At 37.8% G+C, this 25,578-nt stretch overlaps 1 protein-coding gene across 8 annotated transcripts; it reads right to left on the minus strand.

Moving 5' to 3' along the window:
* Positions 1–13,557: 13,557 nt before the first annotated feature.
* LOC120075370 (transcription initiation factor IIA subunit 2-like) lies at positions 13,558–25,418 on the minus strand. 8 transcript variants are annotated; one of them, XM_039028703.1, is made up of 5 exons: positions 25,040–25,416; positions 24,791–24,849; positions 14,818–14,920; positions 14,668–14,718; positions 13,558–14,030 (listed from the first exon to the last, which is right to left on the minus strand). In XM_039028703.1, the coding sequence occupies exons 3-5, from the start codon at positions 14,905–14,907 to the stop codon at positions 13,890–13,892; spliced, it is 282 nt and encodes a 93-aa protein (XP_038884631.1). In that variant the 5' UTR covers positions 14,908–14,920; positions 24,791–24,849; positions 25,040–25,416; the 3' UTR covers positions 13,558–13,889. The 8 variants fall into 8 exon arrangements, 6 of the variants coding, with proteins under 6 accessions (XP_038884631.1, XP_038884626.1, XP_038884628.1 ...); XM_039028698.1 differs by having other exon boundaries at positions 14,818–14,950; XR_005481325.1 differs by lacking the exons at positions 24,791–24,849; positions 25,040–25,416 and adding exons at positions 18,161–18,288; positions 18,391–24,639 and having other exon boundaries at positions 13,894–14,030; positions 14,680–14,718.
* Positions 25,419–25,578: the final 160 nt, after the last annotated feature.

Below are 25,578 nucleotides of genomic sequence, written 5' to 3' on the forward strand. Positions count from 1 at the left end.
ACTAATTAATTAATAAACATAATCATATTATATTTTTTATCCTATAGTTTGATATCACATATCTACTAGAGTATTTTCTCCTCTACTTGATATAAATCATATTTATATCTAATTTCCTCCAAAATAATGTATCTCATATATTTAGCCAATTATATCATATATAATTAACCAGTCCAATTATATCATATATATTCGAACTTCCTCTTGTCAATTTGAACATTTCAAATTAACCCTTCTCGACTTTATCCAAGCTACCCAGGGGACCTAATGGATCTGTGGCTCGAAGCTTCAACAGTCCGTGAATAGCTGACTAAACTCTCTAGTCACGAGATCCACCATCCGTTAACTGTCAGGCAAGATCAACAGCTGAACTCTTCTTACCATAGATATGTTTATGTGTCCATCGGATATAACCAATCATGAGTACGATGACCCTTCATAGATGTTCGTAAGTACAGTTGAGCCAAATTATCGTTTTGCTCCTGGAGTTATATCTCACCCCTTAAATACCACTGATTTCTCTAATGAACAATACAATATAGTCCAACTATGTGTGAACACCTCTCAAGCCAAGAGAAGGTGTGTGGCACCACATCGTTCAAGCCCCGGAATCAGCCCTTAAGGGAGCTATCCTATCTAACTTACCCTTGCCTCGGGGAAGGAGTGAATTCCATCTTGTGAAGCTGAGTTCTCAGCTCCCAGTTCAGACGAATCTCCAAAATGGTGGTTTAAATCGGTGACCTGGCCACTCGCACCCATACAAATCAAATGACCGCCCTCAATGGCAGGAGTTCCCAACTCACTTAGGATTGAGGTCATGTTACCTATGGTCATCCTAGTGAAGTGAAGTCTCTGTCATTAACAGTGTTATATAACAGAGACGTTAACACTTCGTGGTCAGGTCTTATTACAAACTTTTTTATATAGGACGCCCCCGTTCGCATGTCCCCAACACGAATGATTAGGATCAGACCATCTGTGATAAGTCACAACACTTGTGACCATTCCACGAAGTGGGTTGCATCCGTAGCGTTACCAGGATGAGGTTTCCCTCCTATATCCATATACTACAAACCATTTTGGTTATCATTCAAGACATGATCCAATTGTATGTCACCACATACATGCTTGAGTCACATACAGATAACCAGGGATTTTATGTTTATTGGTTTGTGGTAAAGCAAATAAAACAAGTAACTGAGCAAAAATCCAAGATTTGAAGTAAATATCATATATTAACAACACAAGCGTTCGTACAAATTGTTTACAAACTACAAGACACGAGGCTGTAGGGCATCAACTCCAACAGTTTAGTACTAAGCGGTCATAACTAAGCGATCGTTTAATACTAGGCGATGGTACTAAGTGATCATAGCTAAGCGATCGTTTAGCTTCACTAGACGATAGCCGTGTAGGGGGAGGGGACCCGGGTAGAGGGGGCGAGCCGTGTAAGGGATGCTTCGGGAATTTGGCCCAGCCCAGCCCGCTCGAGTATTGGACCGAGTAAGGGTATTCTGTTTTTTCGCCCGACCCCGTACTCGACTGGGTATGGGCCGAGCCATTTTTTTAATTTACATTTATATATAATTTTTTATTTTTTTTTAAGTATGCATTGATGATCATGTTGTGTTGTCTTATAATTTATCTATTTCATGGAAAATATAGGTTATAATGGAACTAGATATAAAGGTTCATCCTAATGACCATTTTCTTGCAGCCCTTTCATGTTGTTCCCACATAGGAAAGGCTATCCCTAAAATTAAGAAAAAACTATCTCTAACACAATTAGCCATATTTAGACAAACATGTTTTGGTCCTCTCCTTGATACGAACACCATCTTCAATGGACCACTAATTCATTATATTTTTCTTTGGGAGGTTAAAGGAACCTAGGAGAGATGTTATTAGCTTTAATCTTATGGGGAATAAAGTATCCTTCAGCCAGTAGAGTTTAACCTTATCACGGGACTAAAACATCAAAATAGAAATGTGAGGGGAGAAAATTATTTTATTAGACTTAAAGCTAAGTATCTAAACGATAATAAGGGCATGAAGGCATACGAGTTGGACTCTATTTTTCCGAGTCTTTGAAAACAATTTTGATGTAGTGAAAATTGCATTGTTTTATTTTATTGAGATTGCTATGATGGGTAGAGAGAGGAAAAAAACAAATGGATTTTGAAAATTTAGCGATTATAGACAATTGGAATAGATTTTGTAATAAGGATTGGAGCAAGAAAATTTTTGCCAATACAACTAAACAATTCAAACAATAATTGAAAGATAAAACACAGGCTTATAAGGGCAATGCAGATGGAAAAACAGACGTACAATCTTTACGGATTTCCCCATGCTTTTCAGGTAATTTAATTAGTTTTATTTAATGAATATTCATAAAAATACACCACTGATATACACTTACATTTCATATAGGTATGAGCATATGAAACGATTTCATCATTATCCGAACGCATTGCAAACAGATTGAATGACAATGCAATACCACATATTTTGGATGGTCGTGCTCACATTCTCATCCATATAAAGTGATTAGAGACGAAGTCTTTGGGTCAGATGTAGTATGTTTCTTCTTAATTTTTTTGGGTTAGAATTATTTTGATGATTATAGCTTCTTAGTTTATTTATTCATGATTAAAATTTTTTGTAGGTGAGAATTACATTGGAACTCATTTCTTCTAAGGAAGAGATTCAGTTTATGAATCGTGTTATAGAGCCACCCATCCCTCCACTTACACCACTTGCACCACTTGCACCACCTGTACAACCAGAACCTACAAATGATGGCGATGTTGCTGGACCTTCGAACACTAAGAAGGTCGATGACAGTGACAATCAACAAAGACATGACGGGAAGTCCTAGAAGAAATGGAAGAAGTACCGCAAATTGGTTATGCTAGTCAAACGTCTTGATCGTCGCGTGGAAAGTTTGGAACATGACCTAAAAAGCATTAAGAAGTACTTGCGAAGATTATCAAAAGTAAGGATATACCATTATGATGCTTATTATATGTTATCTTCATAACTAAGCATGCAGGGATATACCAAAAAAGCATTAATAACTATGCATGTAGGGAAAAGACGTTGACTGCACTAGAGGTAGGGACCATGGAGGTACGAGTGATCATGCTGTGGCCAATGATGATAATAGGGATGGTCATTCTCCTGGAGCTGTAGATGTTGTAGGTGGTGATATTGTACATGCCTTTCAACCTCTTTGGGATGCACTTGGGTGCTTCTTTGTGCAACTTCCAGGTCAGAGAATTAATTGTGTTCGATTCATTGATTGCATTACATTCGAATGCAGACTTTGGAATGTGAAATGAGATCAGTGTGCGAAAACTTTCCCGGTCTACTTATTGTTGGTGCGGTAATGGAGTCTCATAATCTTCCAATTGATCGTTGGACTCTACGCCAAGATGCTTTTGTGCCTCAACAACATGAGAGTGGTGACTGTGGTATATTCACACGTAAATTTTTTGAATATGATGTAACAGGGTCCAAAATGGACACCTTAACACAAGATAGAATGCAATATTTTCATAGACAATATGTCATTCAAATATCGGCAAATAGAGCGTTGTTTTAGAACTTTGTAAACTTTTTTGTAATTAATAGTTGAAGTGATGAATGAAAATTTATACTTAAAGTTTATAGTTGGGAGTGGTTTACTAGTTAAAATTTATTGTTATTCATCAAAGTATATCAATTCCCGAGCAGGCGCATGCAAATGGTTGTCATTTGATTATATCTTCTATTACATTGGTACACCCTAGCCCACCGCTCAAGACCAATTCCTCTAGGTATTTGCGTGCACCTGGATACCCTGCAAATTGACTCCAAGGGTACTTAAACACAGACTCACGACTTGCCTTAGCTACTTTGTCGAAAATATCCAAAATATCTTTATTCTTAAAATTAACTAATAAATTAGCTTTCAAATGATGGATGTAGATACTATGAAATGCTTTTGTGAAAACCGTGATAATTGCCTTTTTTATGCTAGGGTGTCTATCTGATACGATAACCAAATCATGAACTTGCCTAATTGCACATCTTAATTACTGAAGGAACCACACCCAAGATTCATCAGTTTCTCCACCAGATATACTGAATGCGACTGGGTATATTTAATTATTTCCATCGACTTTAGTCGCAAGCAGGAGTTTACCACTGTATTTACCCTTTAAATGTGTTCCATTTATAATTAAAACAGGGCGAATGCAGTTCAGTAACCCCCTAATGGAAGCACCAAGAGCCATAAAGATGTGCTTGAAATATTTATCTTCTTGCAGATCATATTTAAAGGCTGAACCAAGATTTTCAATTTGTAAGGCTTCACCAAATTTAGGTAACTTCTTGTACGATTCTTCTAGTGACCCCCAAACAAGCACTAACGCTTCTTCCCTTGCCCTTCATGCCTTGTCATAACTTAAACTCACACCATACTCTTGTTTTATATCCTTGGCAATGTCTTTCGGTCTATATGAATGACTAACATCTTCAAACTTCGACGAAATTAAATGTCCGAGAACCTAACTAGAAGCTTGTCTATGATCGTTAGTCAATATTTCATTTCTACAATGTGGACATTGTCATACTTAGAGATCTTAAATATTTCACAAATTTTCAGTTTAACGGCTCGAAGTCTCCATTTGCATTCTTCAACTAAGCATATAACTTTGTATAATGTTGTGGTCGACTTCTTCATCCTAAACTGAAAGTTACCTCTAATTGCTAACATAGATAACCGCATTTTTAAATCCTTTTTAGATATAAATATGTTACCAACTTGCACATCTTCAGAAGAATAAGACTGACCTGGCATGGTGATTGTGCTACTAGAAGGATGTGACAAGTCACGACCCGTTGCATGTGACGAGCCTCTGTAGTATTCGATTGTTTGTTCTTCTGCATGGGGTGTTTGGTGGGTGTTAATCTTGGGTTCCTCTTCATCGTTCTTCTCCCTCCAAGACCAATCATTGAAATATTGACCTTGGTCTACATCATCCCCTACGTTATGAGCTGCCAAATTACTAGGCGACGAAGTAAGTGATGGGTTAAAATATGTGAGGAAAAATTGACTATCCAACTCCATCTTCCACTGTACTGGCCTAGATGTTGAAGGGATTTCTTCAGACATATGAATTATTTGGATGAAATCGTTGGTTTGTTGAACACTTTGGAAGTGTGGATACGTAAAGAGGTATTACCGATACCTCTTCCCATGTAAGGAGTGTGTGTAGATCTTCATCATTCCAAATTACAAATATAGGGGCTTTGGATCTCAATTGAAGTATACATCTTATAATAAGATTATACTCATCCGACATTATACCACTTATCCTATAAACTTCGGTTAGGAATTCATTATAGGTCGTGCTCAACTCAATGTTAAACCCTCACAACTCTCCTCCATCATAATCATTTTCTCTTTCATTCCAAACGCCACCGAAACAAATCCAAACACGAGGCATTTTCCTATATTTTATATAAAAAATGTATTAATATAATGCAATTAAATAAAAATTAAAATTAAAAAACAAAAAAAAAGATTATGTTTTTTGGCCCGATGATCCACTCGATCGGGTCCACCACCGGGCCAAAAAATAGAATCATGTTCTTTTGTGTGCATCCGGTCGAGTAACCCAGTGAAGCACGACCGTGAATCTAACTTATTTGAACATTTATTTTGCTCTCGGTGAAGCCCGACTGGGTAATTTGAACTCTTTTGCTTCTTACCTGGTGAAGCGTAGCCGGGTATAAAAAAATAACATATTTTTTTATTTTTTTATAAATTTATAAAATAATATCAAATGCAAGGCATTATTAACAAAAAAAAAAAAAAAAAACATACAATTATAAAGCAACCATAACTCAAACTCCAAAAATCAACCTCAAAAAAATTTATAAATAAATTAAATGCAGGACATTGTCAATTTTTCCAACTATTGAAGAATACATACAAAAATGAAATACATACCTTTTTATGACGGAGTGTACAAAATTACAGCTTTGTGAAATACAAGTTTTGGACTTGGTGATTTTCGTTCTAGTAACAATTTGATGAAGAGAACTTTTTGTGGGGTTGTAAAGAAAAATTTGGTGGAGAATCGTTGAATTTTTGGTGAGAAAAGTTTTTGGACAAATTAATTTTAGATGGAGAATATGAATTAAATTTGATAGGTTGGTAGTTTGAAATTGAAAGTGGAATTTAATAAAGGGGTTCCACTCCAAAAACTCTTTGAGGCTGAACCAGATTGAACCTTGAGAAAACCAGTCACTTAGCTCCATCGTATAGAACATTATCACATCGCTAAGCAATTCATCTATCGATCGTGTAGTGCCATCGTTTAGAAAATCCACGTATCGTTTAGTTCTCATGCCATGATCGCTTAGCACTACATCTAAACGATCGTTCATGTTAATCACGTAGCATTCATCGCATCACTTAGCGTGCGTCGTAGCTAAACGATCGTGTATGCTATCGTTTAGAAAATCAACGTATCATTTAGTTCCCATGCCACGATCGCTTAGCTCTATATCTAAACGATCGCTTAGCGCTATCGCAATAGCACTTCATCGCATCTTTTTTAGCGTGCATTGTAGCTAAACGATCGTGTATGTCATCCGTTTACAAAATCCAATGTATCGTTTAGTTCCTACGCCAATTCCCAATACTTCCACGCACGCCCCCTCTCTATCCAGTGCCCTCCCCCTATCCGGTCCAATACCTGGCCGGGCTGGGACCGGGCACCACCTACTCCTACCCGATTTTGCTCCCTTCCCCCTCGTCCTTTCCTCTCTTTCCCGCCCATGCCCGGTCGAAATACACACATGGCCTGGCCGGTCTACCATCGGACACAGTCGCTTAGCTCGTGTCGTAACTAAACGATCGTGTAGTGCCATTATTTAGCAAATACAACGTATCGTTTAGTTCCTGAGCCAAAGCTAAACGATCGCATAGTGCTATCGTATAGCATTTAAGTGCATCATTTAGCTCCCGCAGGTACATGATCGTTTAGCGTTCAACATCACAACGACCAACGACCATTGCTATACGATCGTCCAACTTTTCTTCACATCGTGTAATGTCTGGAACTAAACGATCGCTTAGCAACTGAACCTTAAAATGGGAAGCTTTGGTGAATATTCATCTAACTTTTCTTCACATTGTTATACGATCGTGTAACTATTTTTTCATATTTTTTTTTATATCTATATCAAATGCAAAGCATTATTAAAAAAAAAATAGAAATGATCAACAAAGCAAGCATAAATCAAACTCTAAAAAAGTCATTTATTTTTGTCCAATTTTTCAGAAATTATAGAACTATTAAAAACATATAAAATGAAATACATACTTTCTTACAGAGTGTACAAAATTACAACTTCGTGAAATACAAGTTTTAGACTTGACGAAAGACTTTTCATTCTGGAAATAATTTGGTGAAGTGAACTTTTTGTGGGGTTGTAAACAAATTAAATTTGGTGGAGAATTTTTAATGTTGGTATGTGAATTTTTTTTTGTCAATTAATTTTGGATAAAATATTTTTTTGGGAATAAATTTTGAGGTGAAAATTTTTTTGTGAATTAATTTGGTAGGTCTGTTGTTGAAATTGAAAATGAGAATTTAATAAGGGACATAAGAATAATTGTATAACCAATATTTTCCATGCTTACATCATTTTCATCATCAAGGGGTAAAAAAAACTTGTTTTTCAAAAATAGGTCAAAAATAAAAAATCAAACTCCAAATAGGTCATTTTTGTCAATGCATCGTCAACAACGTAGCACCGGTGAGAATGGCTTCCATCTACTTTTCGACAATCTTCCTTTTTTTTTCTTTTTTGGATCTTTTCCCCCTTTTTTCCCTTCTTACAATAATTATTTTATTGCCGCTAACAATATAATCAAGTTTATTGTCTCTATACTCTATTACACATTTATAACCATTTAGGTCACGTCTACCAAATTATAATGAGATTTGATATAATCAAAACGAAGAATCGTAATAGACTTGAATAATAAACATAATTAGATTATTTTTTTATAGTATTTACCTAAAATTATAAATATGTCACAAAGGTAAGCGTAAAGATAAAGATGCCAAATAACAATAAATGTGACAAGTAAAGATAACAATAAATGTGACATATTCATCATTTTCATATTATTGCAATAGCAATATCTATAATAAATATAAAGGTAGTGGGTCCCACATAACTTTCGTAGATTGAGTATCTTTCATTCCTGATTTGATCATAGATTTCGAAGTTAGCCATACAACTCATTAAGATTATGAAATGCAACTACGTAATCAACTTGGACCCAATTTTTACATTACCATTGATATACTATATTCCACCTGGACTAAACGTAGCCTTGTTATCAAGTAAAAAAATTATTAAAAAGGATAATTATTTTAAATGGTAAAATATTTGAAATATTTTCAAATATAGCAAAATGTCACTGTTTATCATTGATAGACAACTGTGATAATTTGCTAAATTTGTAAGTTTTATTGTATTTTATTTTCTTGTTTTGTACATCCCACTAATTTTAGGACAAGAGTGTGATTGTTAGGAGTTATGTCCTAAACCTGTAGTTTGTAAATTTGTAAACAAAATTTCTATATAAATAAAATGTTATTCATCTTTAATAAATGGTCGTTATTTATTTAATCACATAATCCAAATCCAATAAACTAAGATTCGAGGTTATTTTTATGTAACTTAAACAATATGTGGCTGACATACAAGTGAATCATGTTCAAGTATTAACCTAAAAGGTCTATAGTATACGGATAAGATTGTACGCCTTATCCTAGTAACGCTATGGATATGACCCATTTTGTAATTGTTACAAATAATTTGATTCAAGTCATTCATGTGAAGACATGTGAGTGAAGGTATCCTATGCAATGAGATTGTATAAGACCGAACCGCAAAATATAGTCTCTCGTTATAACATCGTTAATTGAAGAGATTAATATTTCAAATGATTACCATGGAATTTAATATGAATTCTGTGTGAATTATGAACTCCTGCTCATGAGGGTCATCCTTTGATTTGTATGGGTGAAAATGACCCTAGTTGTCAGCTCGATAAGTCAACCATCTTAGGGATGATACCAAGTGGGGAGCTAGGAACATAGAGTCACAAGACGAAATTCACTCCTTCCCTCCTTTAGGATAAGTAGATAATTTATTCCCTTAAGTGCTGACTCCAGGACTTAAACAATGAAGTCTCACCCTCTCACTGGCCCGATAGGGATTTTGTTTATAATTTGACCTTAAACAGATTGCTCATTAGATGATTAGTGGTACTTAATGAGCAAGAAGTAAGTACAAGGGTAAAATGGCAATTTGACATAGCTATAGTTACGAACAACTTGTGAATGATTAACTTACAGGAAATGGTTAGAAATCAATGGACACATAAATAGTTTACCGTTCATAAGCATCTATGGGTCTATAGTGGCATGCCCCATAATTAATTAATGTTGATTAATTTAATTAAAGAGTTTAATTAATTAATCTTATATCATTGGAGCTTATAATTGTACGTCTATAAGGTCTTTTTAATAGCTCATAGCGGGATTAAAAAAGGATTTAGGTCATAGAAATCATTAAAAGCATAGTACTTACCCTGAAAACCAAACTTGCATTGTCTTATCATCCTAGAATGGGTATATGAAACCCGGATTTCCATTTTCCTTACTTAAGCAGGTGATTAAAGGAATTAACTAAGTATAAGTTAAATCATATGTTAAAGAGTAGGAAAATTCCAAGTGTTAAAATGGATTGCTTAGTAGCCTTGGAATAAGCCATAACTAGTGAAAATTTGGTTAAGTATAATGCTAACAAGGAACTATGCGTTGGAAGCCAAGGCAGAAATGACTTAAGTACTAGACAATGTGTTGGCCTTGTGCTAAGTGTTGGTGTTGTGCCATGCGTTGGCCATAAATATTTGAGAGGTTATTTGGGTGTTGAAAGAGGCTTAAATATGGCCGAGAGGAAAGGCTATGCGGGGACAAGCATGCGACAACCTATGTTTGAGAGGTTAGTAAAGCTTGCGATAGCCGCAGGTTGTGCGGACATAGGCGCAAGGCGTTGGAGACACGCGCACGCATTGATCGAGTATACGACGATGGTACGTGCATGCATTGATCGAGTATGCGGTGATGGTACGCGCATGCATTGACCGAGTATGCGGCGATGGTACGCACACGCATTGATCGAGTATGCGGTGATGGCACGCACACACATTGATCGTGTATGCGGCGTTGCTACGCGATGGATGTGGCGATGCTACGTGATGGTGCTATGTGGCGGCCTTACTAAAGGATGAGCTAGGAGATGGAACGAGCTAAGGTGGACGCATGGTGAATTGTCCTTGCATTTCTAAGGCTTGCGGTAATAAGGTTCATGAGGTTGGTTGTGTTAGTCATAAGGGATGCGTTAGCAAGAGCCTAAGCGAAGGTGAGCTATACCATGAGGTGTTGAGTTGAGAACCAAGTCGACCCTAAAGTTGTTATACGTTGGCGATGTGCTATGTGTCGGGGACATTCGAGGCATGTGGACGCATAGGACAAGGCTTGAGCAAATAGTACGCGGTGGAAGAGGGTTGGTCATAATCCTAGTTGAGCACATAGGGCAAAGGTAAGCCACGAGGTAGAAGGCATGCGGCCAAGGAAGAGCCTTGTGAGCATCTAGTATATGCGACCAAGTTGCATCAATGGGATGCACAAGGTAAGGTTGCGTTAATTGGAAATGGCACAATCGAGGTTAGTAGGTCGCATATGGGGAAAGGTGCTAGGCGACAATGGCTTGAAGGGTGTTATGTTGAGATTTAAATACACCGCAAAGGCACAAGTTAAGGTTGGATGAACGCATATGAAGTTGGATGGATGCATATGAGGGATGAACGCATATGAAGTTGGATGAATGCATATGAAGCGGGATGGACGCATTCAGGGTCGTCATCTGGACATGTGGCTTGTTAGGAAGAAATCTTAAGCCTTAAGCAAATGAGGTGGATGCACAAGAAGACATGCAAATGTAAGGGCTATGTGTTGGCTAAAGGAAGAGGAAGACACTTGGGTTGCGATGACGTAAAGATCACGGTAATAGTGTAAAGAAAAGACACTTGGACATGCGACCAAGTAGGAAGTGTCGGCCTTGGAGAGATTTTGGACGTCTATAAATAGGGCCAAGGACTTCTCTTCAGATCATAACTCAAATTCTCTTCAAAGGACATTTAGAAGAGTGTATGAAGGCTGATTGGGAGAAGACTATGCGTTGATGGAAGAACGCATGCGATGGTAGCAAAAAACCATGCGTCGGTCATGAGGTTCCATGAGGGGAAGATGCTGTCGAACAGGAAGGTCTGGAAGAAGCATCAACTTGGGATGAAGAGTTCTCCTAGAATACTCGTGCGTTTGGAGTGATTCCAAAGCCATATGAAAGCTCTGAGAGTCTAGTTTTCAGGGTAGGGCTGCCGGAGAAGAAGCTCCAAGGAATCGGGCTGGAGAATGAGGAAAAGACAGAAGAGTCGAGCTGTCGGGTAAGCTTGGGCTAGTCTTGATGTTTTGAAGATTCCGGCCAAACCACGAGGAGTTCTGAGCTAAGATCTTAGGGGTTCAAAAGAGGAGCCCAAGAAGATCAAGGAACTTCTAAGAGAAAGATTCCTATCCTTACCAAGGTGGGTGGTAATTTCCTTTAAGTCTTAAAGCATATCTTTTAAAGTAAATTGTATATGCTTATGTTATAAATGAGTATCTAGCATGAGAATAAGATTATGTGATCGGGATGGTCAGGGGGTCAATAGACCTAGTTCCTGAGCCCGAAAACAAAAACTCACGGGATGGTCAGGGGACCGAGAGGTCTAGTTCGTGAGCTTGTGGGAGGAACCTCGCATGGGATGGTTAAAAGGCTGACGAGCCTAGCTTCTGAGCCCATGAGCGGGGAGCTATGTGTAGATAGAGGACATAGGAGACATTGGGAACAAAAGGGAATGCAAAAGAGTAAGCGTTTATGTTTAGTAACAATCTATCGTGTGTGTAGGTAGGAAACATACTCATTCTAAGTAGTTATCAATTTAGCTATCTACCGTGCGTGTAGATAGAGTTGAGAACAGACCCATTCAAAGCTGAGGTTTGAATGTAATCTCGTATTTATGATATCTTTGTTATTATGAGTTGAAATAGACTCTAGAAGTTGTTTACCACTCACTGAGCTTTGTGAAGCTCATTTTGTTATTTTATGTCTCTCTTCCCAGGTAGCGAAAGGCAAGGAGTTCCAGGGTGCTGCTAAGGTCAAGGTCTGCCACATGCCACAGTCGGAAGGGTTTTTAGAATGGTTGTTGTAAACTTTGTAACTAAGTCTTGGAGTTGTATGAACTTTACATTGTTGTAATAAAATGGGCCTACTTGTTCAGTTGTTGTTTATCTCCTTGCCTTAAAGTTTACTGAGAGTAAAGAGGTTCAGATGGATTGTAGGTATCACGAAAGGGTGGTATCTATAGTCTCTCACGCCTCTCCTCGGGCTCAGGAGTACGGGCTCAGGACGGGGTGTGAGAGGGTAAGAGAACAAAATTTCAACTCGGTGCTCATTAAGTTATCCAGAGGTCAATTTGCCCGTTGAACCTAGATTTTGGGATCTCCAGTCAACTAGGTCAGGTTGCATCTTTGGTTAACTTTTTAAAATTATGGGTTATGATCTCATTTTCCTTGATGAACTTTCAACCAACTCTCAAGTTAGGCTTTTTACAAATGGATCCACAAATATTATCTTCTAACCTAATAAAGTCAATTGTGACAATTCTACTGGAAAGTAATTGTTTAATTGTATTATGTCTTCTTTATATTTGAGATATATTGTCACAATTAAACAATTACCTATATCCACACTTTAGGAATACCTTTATTAAAAAAAGGTAAGGATTGGTAGCCAACTCAAACACATCCACACTTTAGGAATACTATCCAAAAAAATTGGTAGCCAACTCAAACATATCCCAACCTTTTAAGAATCTTATGGCAATTTTATTCAATCTAGTGCTTGAGTTTCTTAAAAAATTATCTCCCATAACAAATTACCTTTTTTATGGAAGCGATACTCCATCCACAACATCCAACAAATCATACTTTGTGGAAATAAATCGAGCTTCAACCAATTAATAAAAGGAGAAAGCTTTCCAAAGAAAAGTGCTTATGAAAATTTCGTCCTAAAATGCATGTTGAAGAGACATATTTATAGACTATTTGTAGTCATCTTCAAATTGATTTTCGGAAAGTCATTCATTCATGAAATAATGTGACTACACGAACGGTTACTATAATTTATTCCAACCACTTATCCATCAACATGTTCGACATGATTCCCCTACGTAAGGATTAATGAATAGGTAGGTCTGCCAATTGTCCATTGAAAGTATTACTCAGTCGTCATTGATCCCTAACATCAATGATAATGGAGTAATGACTAATAAGAAAATAGTTCCAATCAAGTTGATTTTCTACGTGCTAATTTGAATTCTAATGTACAGAAAATAGGTTTTGATAAATGACATAATAAGTTTCAAGTTTCAAAGGAACTAGTACAAAAGAAAATTAATAGCACAATATCATGTTTTATTTTCACTAAACTAGAAGGGTCGTATGATTCTTATGTAATCAACTTTAAAAGCCAATTACAGTCAAATGTATCGTCAATGTAAATTTTTGTTGTTCAGGTTGATGACTATATACAGAATCATGTTCGAATCTCTTCCTGGATGGCCATTTCCTCACCGTCACACTGTTCTTCCGTCCACCATCAGCAAATAATTATGCAAATTTCATCGAATAAACTTGATGTATGAAAGCTTATTGTGAGAGTAACTTTGAGTCACATGCTACTATTTTAATTCTTCCAACAGTCTCGTTGGAATCCTCATTTTTAAACAATGCATCCTGCAAAATGAATGTCCAAACATTGTCGCAGAACCGATAGGTGTGCAAATGTCCCTGTTGCAAGACAATAGGAGGACAAAGAGGTTTAGAAATCACCGCAGATTTTTTTTTGTTTTTCTGGGAAGACCCAAACAAAATGCCATGGATGTTAGAACCTGATATGACCACATACCTAATAACGACGGGGATTGCTTTGTCCCCAGATTCCAAAAGCACAATGAATTACAAAGTTTATTCCAAAAGAAACTTATTCAAGGAGCAATATTTTATATGGAAAAACGTTTCTCGAATCAAGAGATCACAAAGCAAGGAATAAAGTGAACACAAGCAACCTAATCACATAGATATCAAAAGTTCCACCAAAGAAACTACCATCCCTCAATACAAATGTTTTTAATACTGTATATTGTTTCATTCCTATACCATGATTCTCGATTCACTTCATGGCAACCAAAAGACCCGGGGAAATTATGCCACTATACATTCAACACATAGATGTGTTACTGACAAAACAATTTGGCTCAAAGTAGACGTGCGCTAGGGAACAAACAGAGCAATCTAAGAACAAGGAAAACACAACCAATTCCTCCTATCAGTAAAAATAGGTTTCAAATTTAGAATGTTGACTTTATTTAGCAACATATATCTATAGCATCAAAGTTTCATCAAATTCATAAGCGAAAAAAGATACCTTGATAATCACCTTGCTTTTCACCTGTGATTCCAGAGCCTCGGTCATCGACTGCAAAAGCCAAAAGCGGTAAGAAATTAAATCAAACAAGACCTAAATTCTAAACATAAATCCAAATTATGGCACATCTCCTAACAGCTTTGGTTGTACCTTATCGAACTGGACAAGAACCTGAATGGCAAGCTCAGGACTAAGTGTACCGTTCTGGACCATTTCATCCAAAGTTTCAGTCAAACACATTCCAATTGTTGATCTGCGGTAGAGTTCAAATGTTGCCATTCTTCTTCAAAAATCAAGATCAATATTGAAGCTCTTTAGCTAAGATAGAAAATTTAGGTTTTTTTTTTATAGGAAAATCAACTTTCATTGAGAAAAAATGAAAGAATATGAGTACATACAAGAAAACAAGCCCCAAAAGCAACTCCCTAAAGAAAGGGGTTTCCAACTAAGCATAATGTTGTCTATAGAATAATTTAAAAAAGCTTCGAAACCAAAACCAAAAGCGACACGTGTTAGGCCTCCGATTGTACTGCAGTATCAAAGAAGGAAGAATAAGGGTAATATGGGAAAAGAAGAAGTTACGGCAATTAGAGGGGTTGGGGACCACAACTAAATGACTTTCAATTTAGTTGGGAGTTCTCGTTTAAAAACAAAGGGAAGAGGGAAGGGGGAGGACATTGAACATCTGGACATTTTGGGTGAGGGAAGTTGAACTCTCGCGTGTGAGGGGGAGTTCGGGTTAGAACTGATCGTGGAAAGGCGGGCAGAAGCATCGCTCATCATCTACTTCATCTACTAGACGATCGTGTAGTAGAGTATCAGCGATCGTGTAGCAAGCGTGAAGGAGGAAGCGTGATCGTGTAGAGAATAGACGTGATCGTGTAGTAGTTGTTCGTTCTTTCATCACATAGCGAATTATATGTAAAATCGTTTAACGGAACATATAGACGACTGTGTACTTTGCAAGCTATCAATAAATAACTTCTAAACGATCTGGTTCCTATCAAATTGGTATCAGAGCATCAACCTGGGTAGGTATGGCTCAAAAACAATTCGAAGAAAAGTTGGAGTTGCTAGACCAGGAGATCTCTGGACTCAGAGTCGAAATGCAGAAATTACCAACCATAGAGGAAAACTTAGCATCATTAGCGAAGAGCATTGATCGATTGGGATTACAAGCAAAGAAACATCAGAAAATGCTCATTTCGTATGTTGTAGAAATGGCGAAAGGGAAAACGGAAGAGACAGAAGAGAAAGAAGGATCAAGGAGTGAATTGATAAAAGGATCAAACAACAATAATACGAGCAAAACGAACAATTCGGTTAAATCAGAGGGAGAAGAAGCGTCTAGTGATCGAAGTAAATTCAAGAAAGTGGAGATGCCAGTGTTTAGCGGAAGTGATCCGAATGCATGGCTATTCAGAGCAAATCGCTACTTTCAGATTCATAAGCTGACTGAATACGAAAAGATGACTGTTGCGGTGGTTAGCTTCGACGGCGTTGCGTTAGACTGGTACCGATCTAAGGAAGGTAGGGAGTTGTTCAAAGATTGGGAAGATCTGAAGCAAAGAATGTTGGTTCGATTCCGATCTTTAAGAGAGAGATCAATTTGTGGTAGATTCTTGGCCATTAAACAAGAAACCACAGTAGAAGCATATCGAAACCTGTTTGATAAGTTGGTGGGACCATTATCCCACCTTCCGAACGAAGTGTTGGAAGAGACATTCATGAACGGTTTAGCACTGTGTTGGCAGTGTTTTAAAATGCCCAAGGCGCACTAAGGCACAATGACCCTCTGGAGCCTAGGTGCAAGACGCACAAAAAGGCGCGAACTTTTTTTTATGAGGCGCACTATATATAAAAAAAAAAATATATATATACTATATACATGTTTATTTACACAACTAAAACATAGATGGATAGAAATATTACTTAAAGACGAATATACAAAAAACAATAAGAGATATATAAGATTTATATATTAATCATTGACTCATTGTCATTCAACACCAAGTTAAGTGAAACGACACAAAAACAATCACAAACACAATTCTAAAATCCTAAATATCGAACTCATCTTCACTAAATAGGTCTTCATCCTCATTCTCTCCATCATTCGACTTATAACCATCTATATCTTCTTCGTCGGTCTTAGAGTCATCCAAAGTACCTGGTGTGGGGTGGGTTAGGATGGTGGTTGTGTGGAAGATGAACATGAACATGAAGCGTTAGTCTTAGACTTAGTTCTTGAGGTACCAACTCTAGAATAATAGGAAAGTTCTTTTCTTGAAACATCGCCCCATGTTAAAGAATCGTCGTAAAAAACAAGATCATCATCCTCCTCTGAATCGTCATCCATTCTTCCAACAAGCCACTCATTACTATCATCTATCTCTTTTAAAGAGATAGGGTCGATGATGTCTCGAATATTATAACGATGCTTCAGTGCTGTATTGTATTTTATGAATGCTAAGTCATTTAGACGACTTTGCAAGTCTATTCCTTTTCTTGCTATGAAGCTGCAAGTATACACAATAAAAATTTCATTGTCAACTTCAATTACATTCACATCTAGAGGCACTACAAATAATAGAAGATACCTAACCTGTTAAAAAACGCTCCAATTACGTTCACATCCAAATGCACTACAAGTTAGACCTAAAATTCTCACAGCAAACTTTTGCAAGTTTGGAGTTGATTGTCCGAAATCATCCCACCATTCGACTATAGAATAGAATCAGTAGATCAAAACTTTATTAGTAGGTATAGAATAGAATAAGTTACTATAGAATAGAATAAGTTAAAGTTTACCTGGAGATATTTTGTCTCTTTGTCTTATTGCTAAAGGCTGTCCAAATAGTCCTTCAGCTTTCTTGTATTTGGTTAGCTCTCTAAGTATATTGTCTTGAATGTCCAAGGAAGCAACCATTTTTGTTATACATGAATACAACCCGTTAACAATCTCATCATCAGGTTGAATATTTGGATTTGAATAATAGAATTCTGGATTAAGATAATATCCCGCTGCATGCAAAGGACGATGCAACTGGAGCTCCCATCGTCGATCAATTATTGTAAAAATATCTTTGTACTTTTCTTCCTTACCATGGAAGGATTTGGTAATGGCCTCCTTAGCCCTATCCATAGCCTCATAAATGTATCCCATAGGAGGCTTCTTCTCGCCATCTACCAACCTAAGTACTCGCAATAAAGGGTCGGATACTTTAAAAGCAAATACAATGGTATTCCAAAAAGTTGTCAACAAAATTGTTTGAACAACCCGTTTTCCTTGTTGTTCTTTGCTCCATTTGCTGTTTTTCCACTCGTCCTAAGTAAACATCTTATTCAAATTGTTTTTTTGACGATGTAAACTTGATAATGTTATGCAAGCTGTAGTAAAGCGAGTCTTAGCTGGTCTAACTAACTCCTTTTGATTAGTAAACCGCCTCATCATATTTAACAATCCGGGACGAACATAAATGAAATTGCTAACCTCCATGCCTCTTTTTAGTGTTTTATGAATATGTGGGATCTTGTATATATCCTCCAACATCAAATCCAAGCAATGAGCAGCACATGGAGACCAAATTAATTGTGGTCGTTTTGCTTCTAACAATCTCCCTATTAACAAAGTAAAATAAGAACATATTAGGCTTCTTAAATGAGTAAGAACAAGCGTAAGACTAACAAATTTACGAAAGAGTTAGTACTTTGCATTCTTACCTGCCATAACATTTGCTGAGGCACTATCTATAACAATTTGTGCGACATTGGCTCCTCCAATGCGTTCTACAAAATTGTCGAGTAACTCAAACATTTTCTTTCCGTCCTTCACATAAGATGAAGCATCGATAGACTCAATAAACAAGGTGCCTTTAAGACTATTAACTAAAAAGTTAATTAATGTCCTATTTCTTCTATCTGTCCATCCATCAGCCATAATAGTAAATCCAACTTTAGCCCACTCTGCCTTATGGTTATTCATCAACTCATTTTTGGCTTCTAATTCTTTTTTCAAACACGGCACTCTCAACTCATGATACGATGGTGGTTTCAGTCTAGGACCAAATTGCCCAATTGCTTCAATCATAGGGGCAAAACTTCCATAATTGCAGGCATTTAGAGGTATTCCCACATCATAAAACCATCGAGCAATTCTTTGGATGGTGTGCCCCCTCATTTTCTTTTTGTATGCCTCATTCATCGTACTCTGTTTTCCCTTTCCTTTGTCATTCTTTCTATTTTGCACCACATCTTCCGGGTTTGGTGTAAAATATGCATCCATTGGACCCTTTTGTCTTGGCTTCTTTGAAACTGATGCCACTCTTTTATTTGAATTACTTATGCACACTTCATCTTCGTCCTCATCCTCAATACCATAGTTTTCCACATCAATGTCTACAATCAAATTTCTTTGATTTTTAATCTCCTTTTTCTTAGACATATACTCTTTAATCTCTTCCTTCACGTGATCCAGACATTTTCTACATGCCGTGGCATTTCTATAACCACCAACAAGGTGTTGTTTCATTCTAAAAACTCCTCCTTTTGTTACTTTTGAACAAAATCCGCACACTAATGTCTTAACATCTTGATCATTTTGCAGTTTTGCATATTTCCATGCCGAAGTCTATTGTCTCAAACCGAGACAAGGTATTTGTGAGCAACTTCTAGCAAGAGTTGTTCAGACTGTCGGGTACCAAGCTTCATCGTAGCACAGCATATCATCCTCAATCGGATGGTCAGACAAAGGTGGTGAATTGCAGCGTAGAAATGTATTTGAGATGTTTTTGTGGGGAGCGTCCAAAAGAGTGGATTAATTGGTTGCATTGGGCAGAATATTGGTATAATACTATGTATAATGCCTCCACTGGTTTTTCTCCTTTTCAAATGGTTTATGGACGTCCTCCTCCGTTGATTTATTATGGGGATGATTGAACTTCGAATGCAACATTGGACCGACAAATGCGAGACAAGGATGCTGCCTTACGTGTCCTTAAGGAGCATTTGAGGGTGGCTCAAGAGAAAATGAAGAAATTTGCGGATAAGAAGAGGAGGGATGTAGAGTTTCAAGTCGGAGAGTGGGTATGGCTGAAGTTGCATCCTTATCACCAAGTCTCTCCCAAGTATCATGGTCCATAACAGGTTATTGACAAGGTGGGATTGGTAGCTTATAAATTGGAGCTTCCATCAACAATATCAATCCATCCAGTCTTCCATGTTTCCCAACTTAAAAAGGTGATGGGACAGCCAAAAGGGAGGTCATCTGTAGATCCTTTTGTCAATGAAAACCATACCTGGTTGACTGAACCAGAGGCTGTATTGGGTTCTCGGCCTCAATCATCTCATCGGGGGCATGAGGTTTTGGTTAAATGGAAAGGGTTGCCAGAACATGAGGCTACTTGGGAGGTGGTGGATTTTCAGAAACAGTTTCCAGAATTTTACCTTGAGGACAAAGTAAAAGTGGAGGAGGGAGGTAATGTTAGGCCTCCGATTGTACTGCAGTATCAAAGAAGGAAGAATAGGGGTAATATGGGAAAACAAGAAGTTACGGCAATTAGAGGGGTTAGAGACCACAACTAAATGACTTCCAATTCAGTTGGGAGAAGTTCTCGTTCAAAAGTGGAAGGAAGCGGGAAAGGGGAGGACATTGAACATCTGGACATTTTGGGTGAGGGAAGTTGAAATCTCGCATGTGAGGGGGAGTTCAGGTTAGAACTAATCGTGGAAAGGCGGGCAGAAGCATCACTCATCGTCTACTTCATCTACTAGACGATCGTGTAGTAGAGTATCAGCGATCGTGTAGCAAGTGTCAACGATCGTGTAGGAAGGAAGCGTGATCGTGTAGAGAATAGACGTGATCGTGTAGTAGTTATTCGTTCTTTCATCGCATAGAGAATTATATGTAAAATCGTTTAACGGAACATATAGACGATCGTGTACTTCGCAAACTATCAATAAATAACTTCTAAACCATCTGGTTCCTATCAACATGAAACATCCCACTAGGGTCCTTTTCCAAACTCCTAAACACCCTAGTGTTCCTCTCCCCCCAAACATCCCACAACATCACACACACCCCCCAAACCACAACAAACGATCCTTCTCTCTGAAAGGCAGATGGAGGAGGAACTCCCCGATCATTGCACAAATATCCCTCTGGTCAGCAATTTGAAAATCAAACTGCTGCAGAAAGCAAATCCACATAGACCTCATAAATTGATAGCCCCAGAGAAGGTGATCTAGGCTTTCTTCCTCCTTCCAATAGAGAATACAATAAAAAGGATCGATTAACAAGGACCCCTTCTTAGCAAGTCTATCCAAGGTGATCACACAACCAAGCAAAACCTACCATGTAAAGAACTTAATTTTCTTTGGCATCTTAATCTTCCAGACCACGTTAAAGACCGACTCACAAGCAAGAGAGGGATCCAACCTTGACCTAAAGAAAGATTTACAGGAAAAGCCCTCCAGAGGATTAGGCTTCCAAACTCGAATATCCTTTTTCCCTTCCCTGAAGTTGCACTTATCCAACAACCAAAGAAGAGAGGCAACCTTTATCATCTCCATATCAGATAAATGATGACGGAAACCAAAAGAAAAGGACACAGAGCTCCCCGACCACACCAAAAAGTCAAAGATCAAACAGTTTTTAAAGGAAGACAAGTGATAAAGATGAGGGAATGCAGAACAAAGAGAACTCGCTCAACCCACTAATCTTCCCAAAAGTATGTATCTTGATCGTCCCCCACAATGCAACGAACCAAAATGGAGAACGAGGGGAGCTCCAGCATGATATCTTTCCAAGGATTTTGGTGTGTGCTTTTAACCCCCTTCGGCATCCAAACAAAGGGATAAGTACTATATTTACTACCAATGACTCTATGCCACAAGGATTTGGGTTCAAGGGCAAATCGTCAAAGCCATTTAGCCAACAGAGTTTTGTTCCGAAGTCTTAAATTCCCGATCTCCAACCCACCTTGGTGTACAGGGCGCCCCACAACCTCCCAGCTAACCATATAAGATCCTTTGCCTTCATTTGCACCTTCCGACAAAAAAGTGACTCATGTATTTCTCAAGGAACCCTAATCAGGGATAGAAAATAAACAGGGATGCCACTTAGCACAGATCTGATCAGCATAAATCTACCAGCCTTGGAAAAGTAGCCTTTCTTCCAAGAGTTTAACCTTTTCCAGATCTTCTCATAAATGGGATCTCGAAAAGGCAAAGCTCTCATGTTACCCTCTAGGGAGACCAAGATAACGTGAAGGGGAAGTCGCAACCTCGCAACCAATCTTTCTAGCCCACCTATCAAGCTTGTCCTACTCGCAATTAATACCCAAGATCTGGCATTTGCTCCTATCAATTTTAAGCCCCGACATGGCTTCAAAAAATCCCGCCATGTGGTTAAGGATAAAAAAGGAGTCCTCATTACTTGAAGAGAGCAAGATAGTATCATCAGCAAACTGAAGATGGGGCAATGCAACCTCCTCAGACCCAATCTTGAAGGGTTCAACAATATTATCTTCCGCCCCCAAGATATAAGATGACTTAAAACATCCACCACGACTACAAACAAGAAGGGGGATAGAGGGTTCCCTTGTCTTAATTCTCTAGAAGCCTGAATCGGTCCCTTAGGGGTTCCATTAATACGGATTGAGTAGTGCACATTCCTAACACACCCCCACATCCACATTCTCCATCTGAACCCAAAACCTTTCTTCTTCAACACTTTATCCAAAAGTCCCAATGACATGGTCATAAGCCTTTCCAAAATCGAGTTTGAAAATGACACCCTCCCTTTTATAAACCCTGTATTCTTCAATGGCTTCATTGGCTATGAGAACCTAGTCAAGAATCTGCCTACCAGCTACGAAAGCACCTTGAGTTCCTGCAATGGTCATGGGGAGCACTTTCCTTTGACACTAGTGATAAGACTAATGAGCCTAAACTCCTTAACGCTATTAAAATTCTCCTTCTTAGGAATTAGACACATAAAGGTTTCCACCATCGACTAATTCAAAATGCCTCTCTAAAAAAACTCTCTGAACACACCTCCCAACTCCGCCTTGAGCAAATCCCAATTATCTTGGAAAAAAAAACCATAGAAAACCCATTTGGACCCGGGGATTTACTTCAATCACTCCCAAAGACTACCCTCCTAATTTCATCCAAGGTAAAAGGGGTCACCAACTCCTCATTCTCAGCAGTTAAAAAGGGGACTCCAATCAATGCCACTAACAAACAGTTTGGCCCCAACCACAGAACAATACAATTTGGAGAAAGCCGAAAGGACCTCTTCCTAAATTTAGTTGAAAATACACGATCCGAAATTGAAAAAAAATGAGAAAAATTTAGAACATAGTATCAGAATTCGAGAAAGTTGGCAAAATATACGGCATTAAAGCAAGAGATCAATTTGAAAATGAGTGATAAAATAATAATAATGATAATAATAATAATAATAATAATAAGAGATTTATAACAACTCCAAATTTCAACTCCCACCTAGGGAACATTACCAAAATTTTACCAATAACTAACCATACCATCTCTAATACATTAGAAAATTTTCGGCGACATGACGTAAACATAAATACTACCCATTTTAAAACACCTGTTAAACAATTTGAATTTCAATATAATTCTAAAAAATTAATATTCAAAGCATCTACTTAATCAAACTCAACAAAACTAGCCGAAACTAAACAGACTAAGACTAATGTCAAACTCAAACAGCATAAACCACTAAAGTCTATTGCAAACTCTCAACTCAAAGGCAACTGAAAAAACTACTTGAATCTAAAAAAAAGTTTCAATTTTCAAAAGTTCGAATGAAATAATCTTATAAAGAAAAGAGACCAAAACAATGGCATATGCCCAATAGTCAATCTTTCTCATACTCCTTTTTCAGTATCACCGAGGTCACAATAATCGTTAGCACCTACAAAATCTTGTGGAGGGTCAATACACACTTGACACTTATACTGGTAAGTATCCCACACCTAAAGAGCCATAAACAACATACATACAACTATTGCAAAAACATACAACAACAATAAATGTCAATCACATCATGCTAAAGTCACGAATTAGATCATCATATATAAGGCATGCATAGTTTTAAATCAAACTACTCAAATTCGCCAAACATTCAAACTTAACTCTCACAAAACTTTAAATTCGCCAAAAATTCAAATTTAACTCTCACAAAACTTTCTGAACGAATCCCTCAAAACATGTTGACCCCAACTGATCGTGCCCAAGGCCACCGACATTCCCTATCGGCCCTAACTGACTTTATCCAGGGTCATCGACGCTCTCCTCAACCCCATTGACTTCTTCCAAGGCCATTGATGGTCTATGTCGGCCCTAACTGATATATCTAGGGCCATTGACCTCTCTGTCGATGCCAACTGATATTATCCAAGGCCACCAACCTCCCCGTCAAAGTCGGCATTAACTAACTCCATAAAGGGCCATCGACGTTTTAAAAAATTCAAGTACTTTTCATTCTGAACTCATAGAATCGACCTTGACTAAACCAAGGCCATTGAAGCTAATCTATGACATGCTTTATGCTTAAAACCACATAAACATTGTTATGTTCTCAACATTAATCATACATATGTTCAAACATCTACATAACATGCTTATATCAATAGTCACATAATAGCATTTTGGTGAATTATACATGTTTATATCAACACGATAAGCATCCAAGCTTGCCCAACAATATCAAAACACATCACAAATTCCATATAATATAAGTCATAATTGTACATTTAATTAAACCGTGCATCATTCTAGTGCACAAGCAAACAGACCCAACAAGTAGAATTCTAATTATCTAAGTATTTTAAGACTCTTCTAAACAAATTGAAAGGCTCCTGAAATAATAAAACACGGTTTCAAAAGTTAAAACTTAGTCCAAACCCTTATTCAGAGACTCAATAGGTATACGGAATGAGTAATCTTACCCAAGATAACCTTAAACCTCAACTAAAGCACCTCGAACCAAGTCTAAACTACAAATAAAGTAGACCCAGGAATTAAAAACTATTTATACCATCTAAATTCAATTCAAAAGGCTCTAAACGGAGTTCTAAAAACTAAAACTCACCAAGACAGATTCAAGTCCTTGCTGCAAGATGACCTAATTGTTCCGAAACTCTTCCAGACCTACAAATAAGGGCTTAAACTAAAGAACCTTAAACTAGTTCGAAAAGAAGGTTAGAGTGTTATAGCCGCTGAATTCTTACCCAAAACAACCTGAATGATTGTTTGTTGGTGTCCGAATATGCTTAATCCTACTTATAACGAGCCCTTAAAAGTGGGTAACTTAAATCCAACGTTAAAATATGTGTCTAACCTTGCCGAAAGGGAGGAAAACGTCGCTTCCAGGGCGTTCAGACTGCGCGGATTTTCTGAAGTCGTCAATGTTGTGGGTTTCGCGTCGATGGTCACCGCCGCCGTCACTGGAACTCCGAGTCTCGCGTGGTTGATGAAGCAGCACGCTGCTAAAGACAATAATGGGATGTCGGAGGGAGGGTCTCGCGCCGGTCACTCGCTGGTAGTCGCTGCCAGTCGTCGCCGACGTGAAGATTTCTTGGCCGGCTGAAGCTACACGCAGAAGGTGGGGGGGCTGTTCCACGAAAAAGAGAGGGAGAAGGAAGATGGTTGGGGCTCTCGTCTCTTCTTTTCTTTTTCTTTTGCTTTTCCTTTCTTTTTTCTTTTTCTTTTTCTTTTTCTTTTTTTTAGATATCCAAACCAACGAAATAACAGGAAAAAAATAATAAATAAAATTGAGGATTCGTCTTTAAAATTCGAATACAATTTTTCTTTTACAAAAATTGACATTATGTTATAAAATAGAGATGACAGATGAACAAATATAAGAACCTAAGATAG

Source organism: Benincasa hispida, chromosome 4, assembly GCF_009727055.1.
Source record: "Benincasa hispida cultivar B227 chromosome 4, ASM972705v1, whole genome shotgun sequence".
NCBI classification, from domain to species: Eukaryota; Viridiplantae; Streptophyta; class Magnoliopsida; order Cucurbitales; family Cucurbitaceae; genus Benincasa; species Benincasa hispida.

What these genes read in the sequence shown, in the direction of transcription:
- LOC120075370 (XM_039028698.1), bottom strand. Translation starts at nt 14,946, where the DNA reads ATGGCAACATTTGAACTCTACCGCAGATCAACAATTGGAATGTGTTTG. An exon ending in TTCTTGTCCAGTTCGATAAG is followed by an intron (nt 14,719 to 14,817) that starts GTACAACCAAAG and finishes TGGCTTTTGCAG; the next exon opens with TCGATGACCGAGGCTCTGGA. An exon ending in AAAGCAAGGTGATTATCAAG is followed by an intron (nt 14,031 to 14,667) that starts GTATCTTTTTTC and finishes GTCTTGCAACAG; the next exon opens with GGACATTTGCACACCTATCG.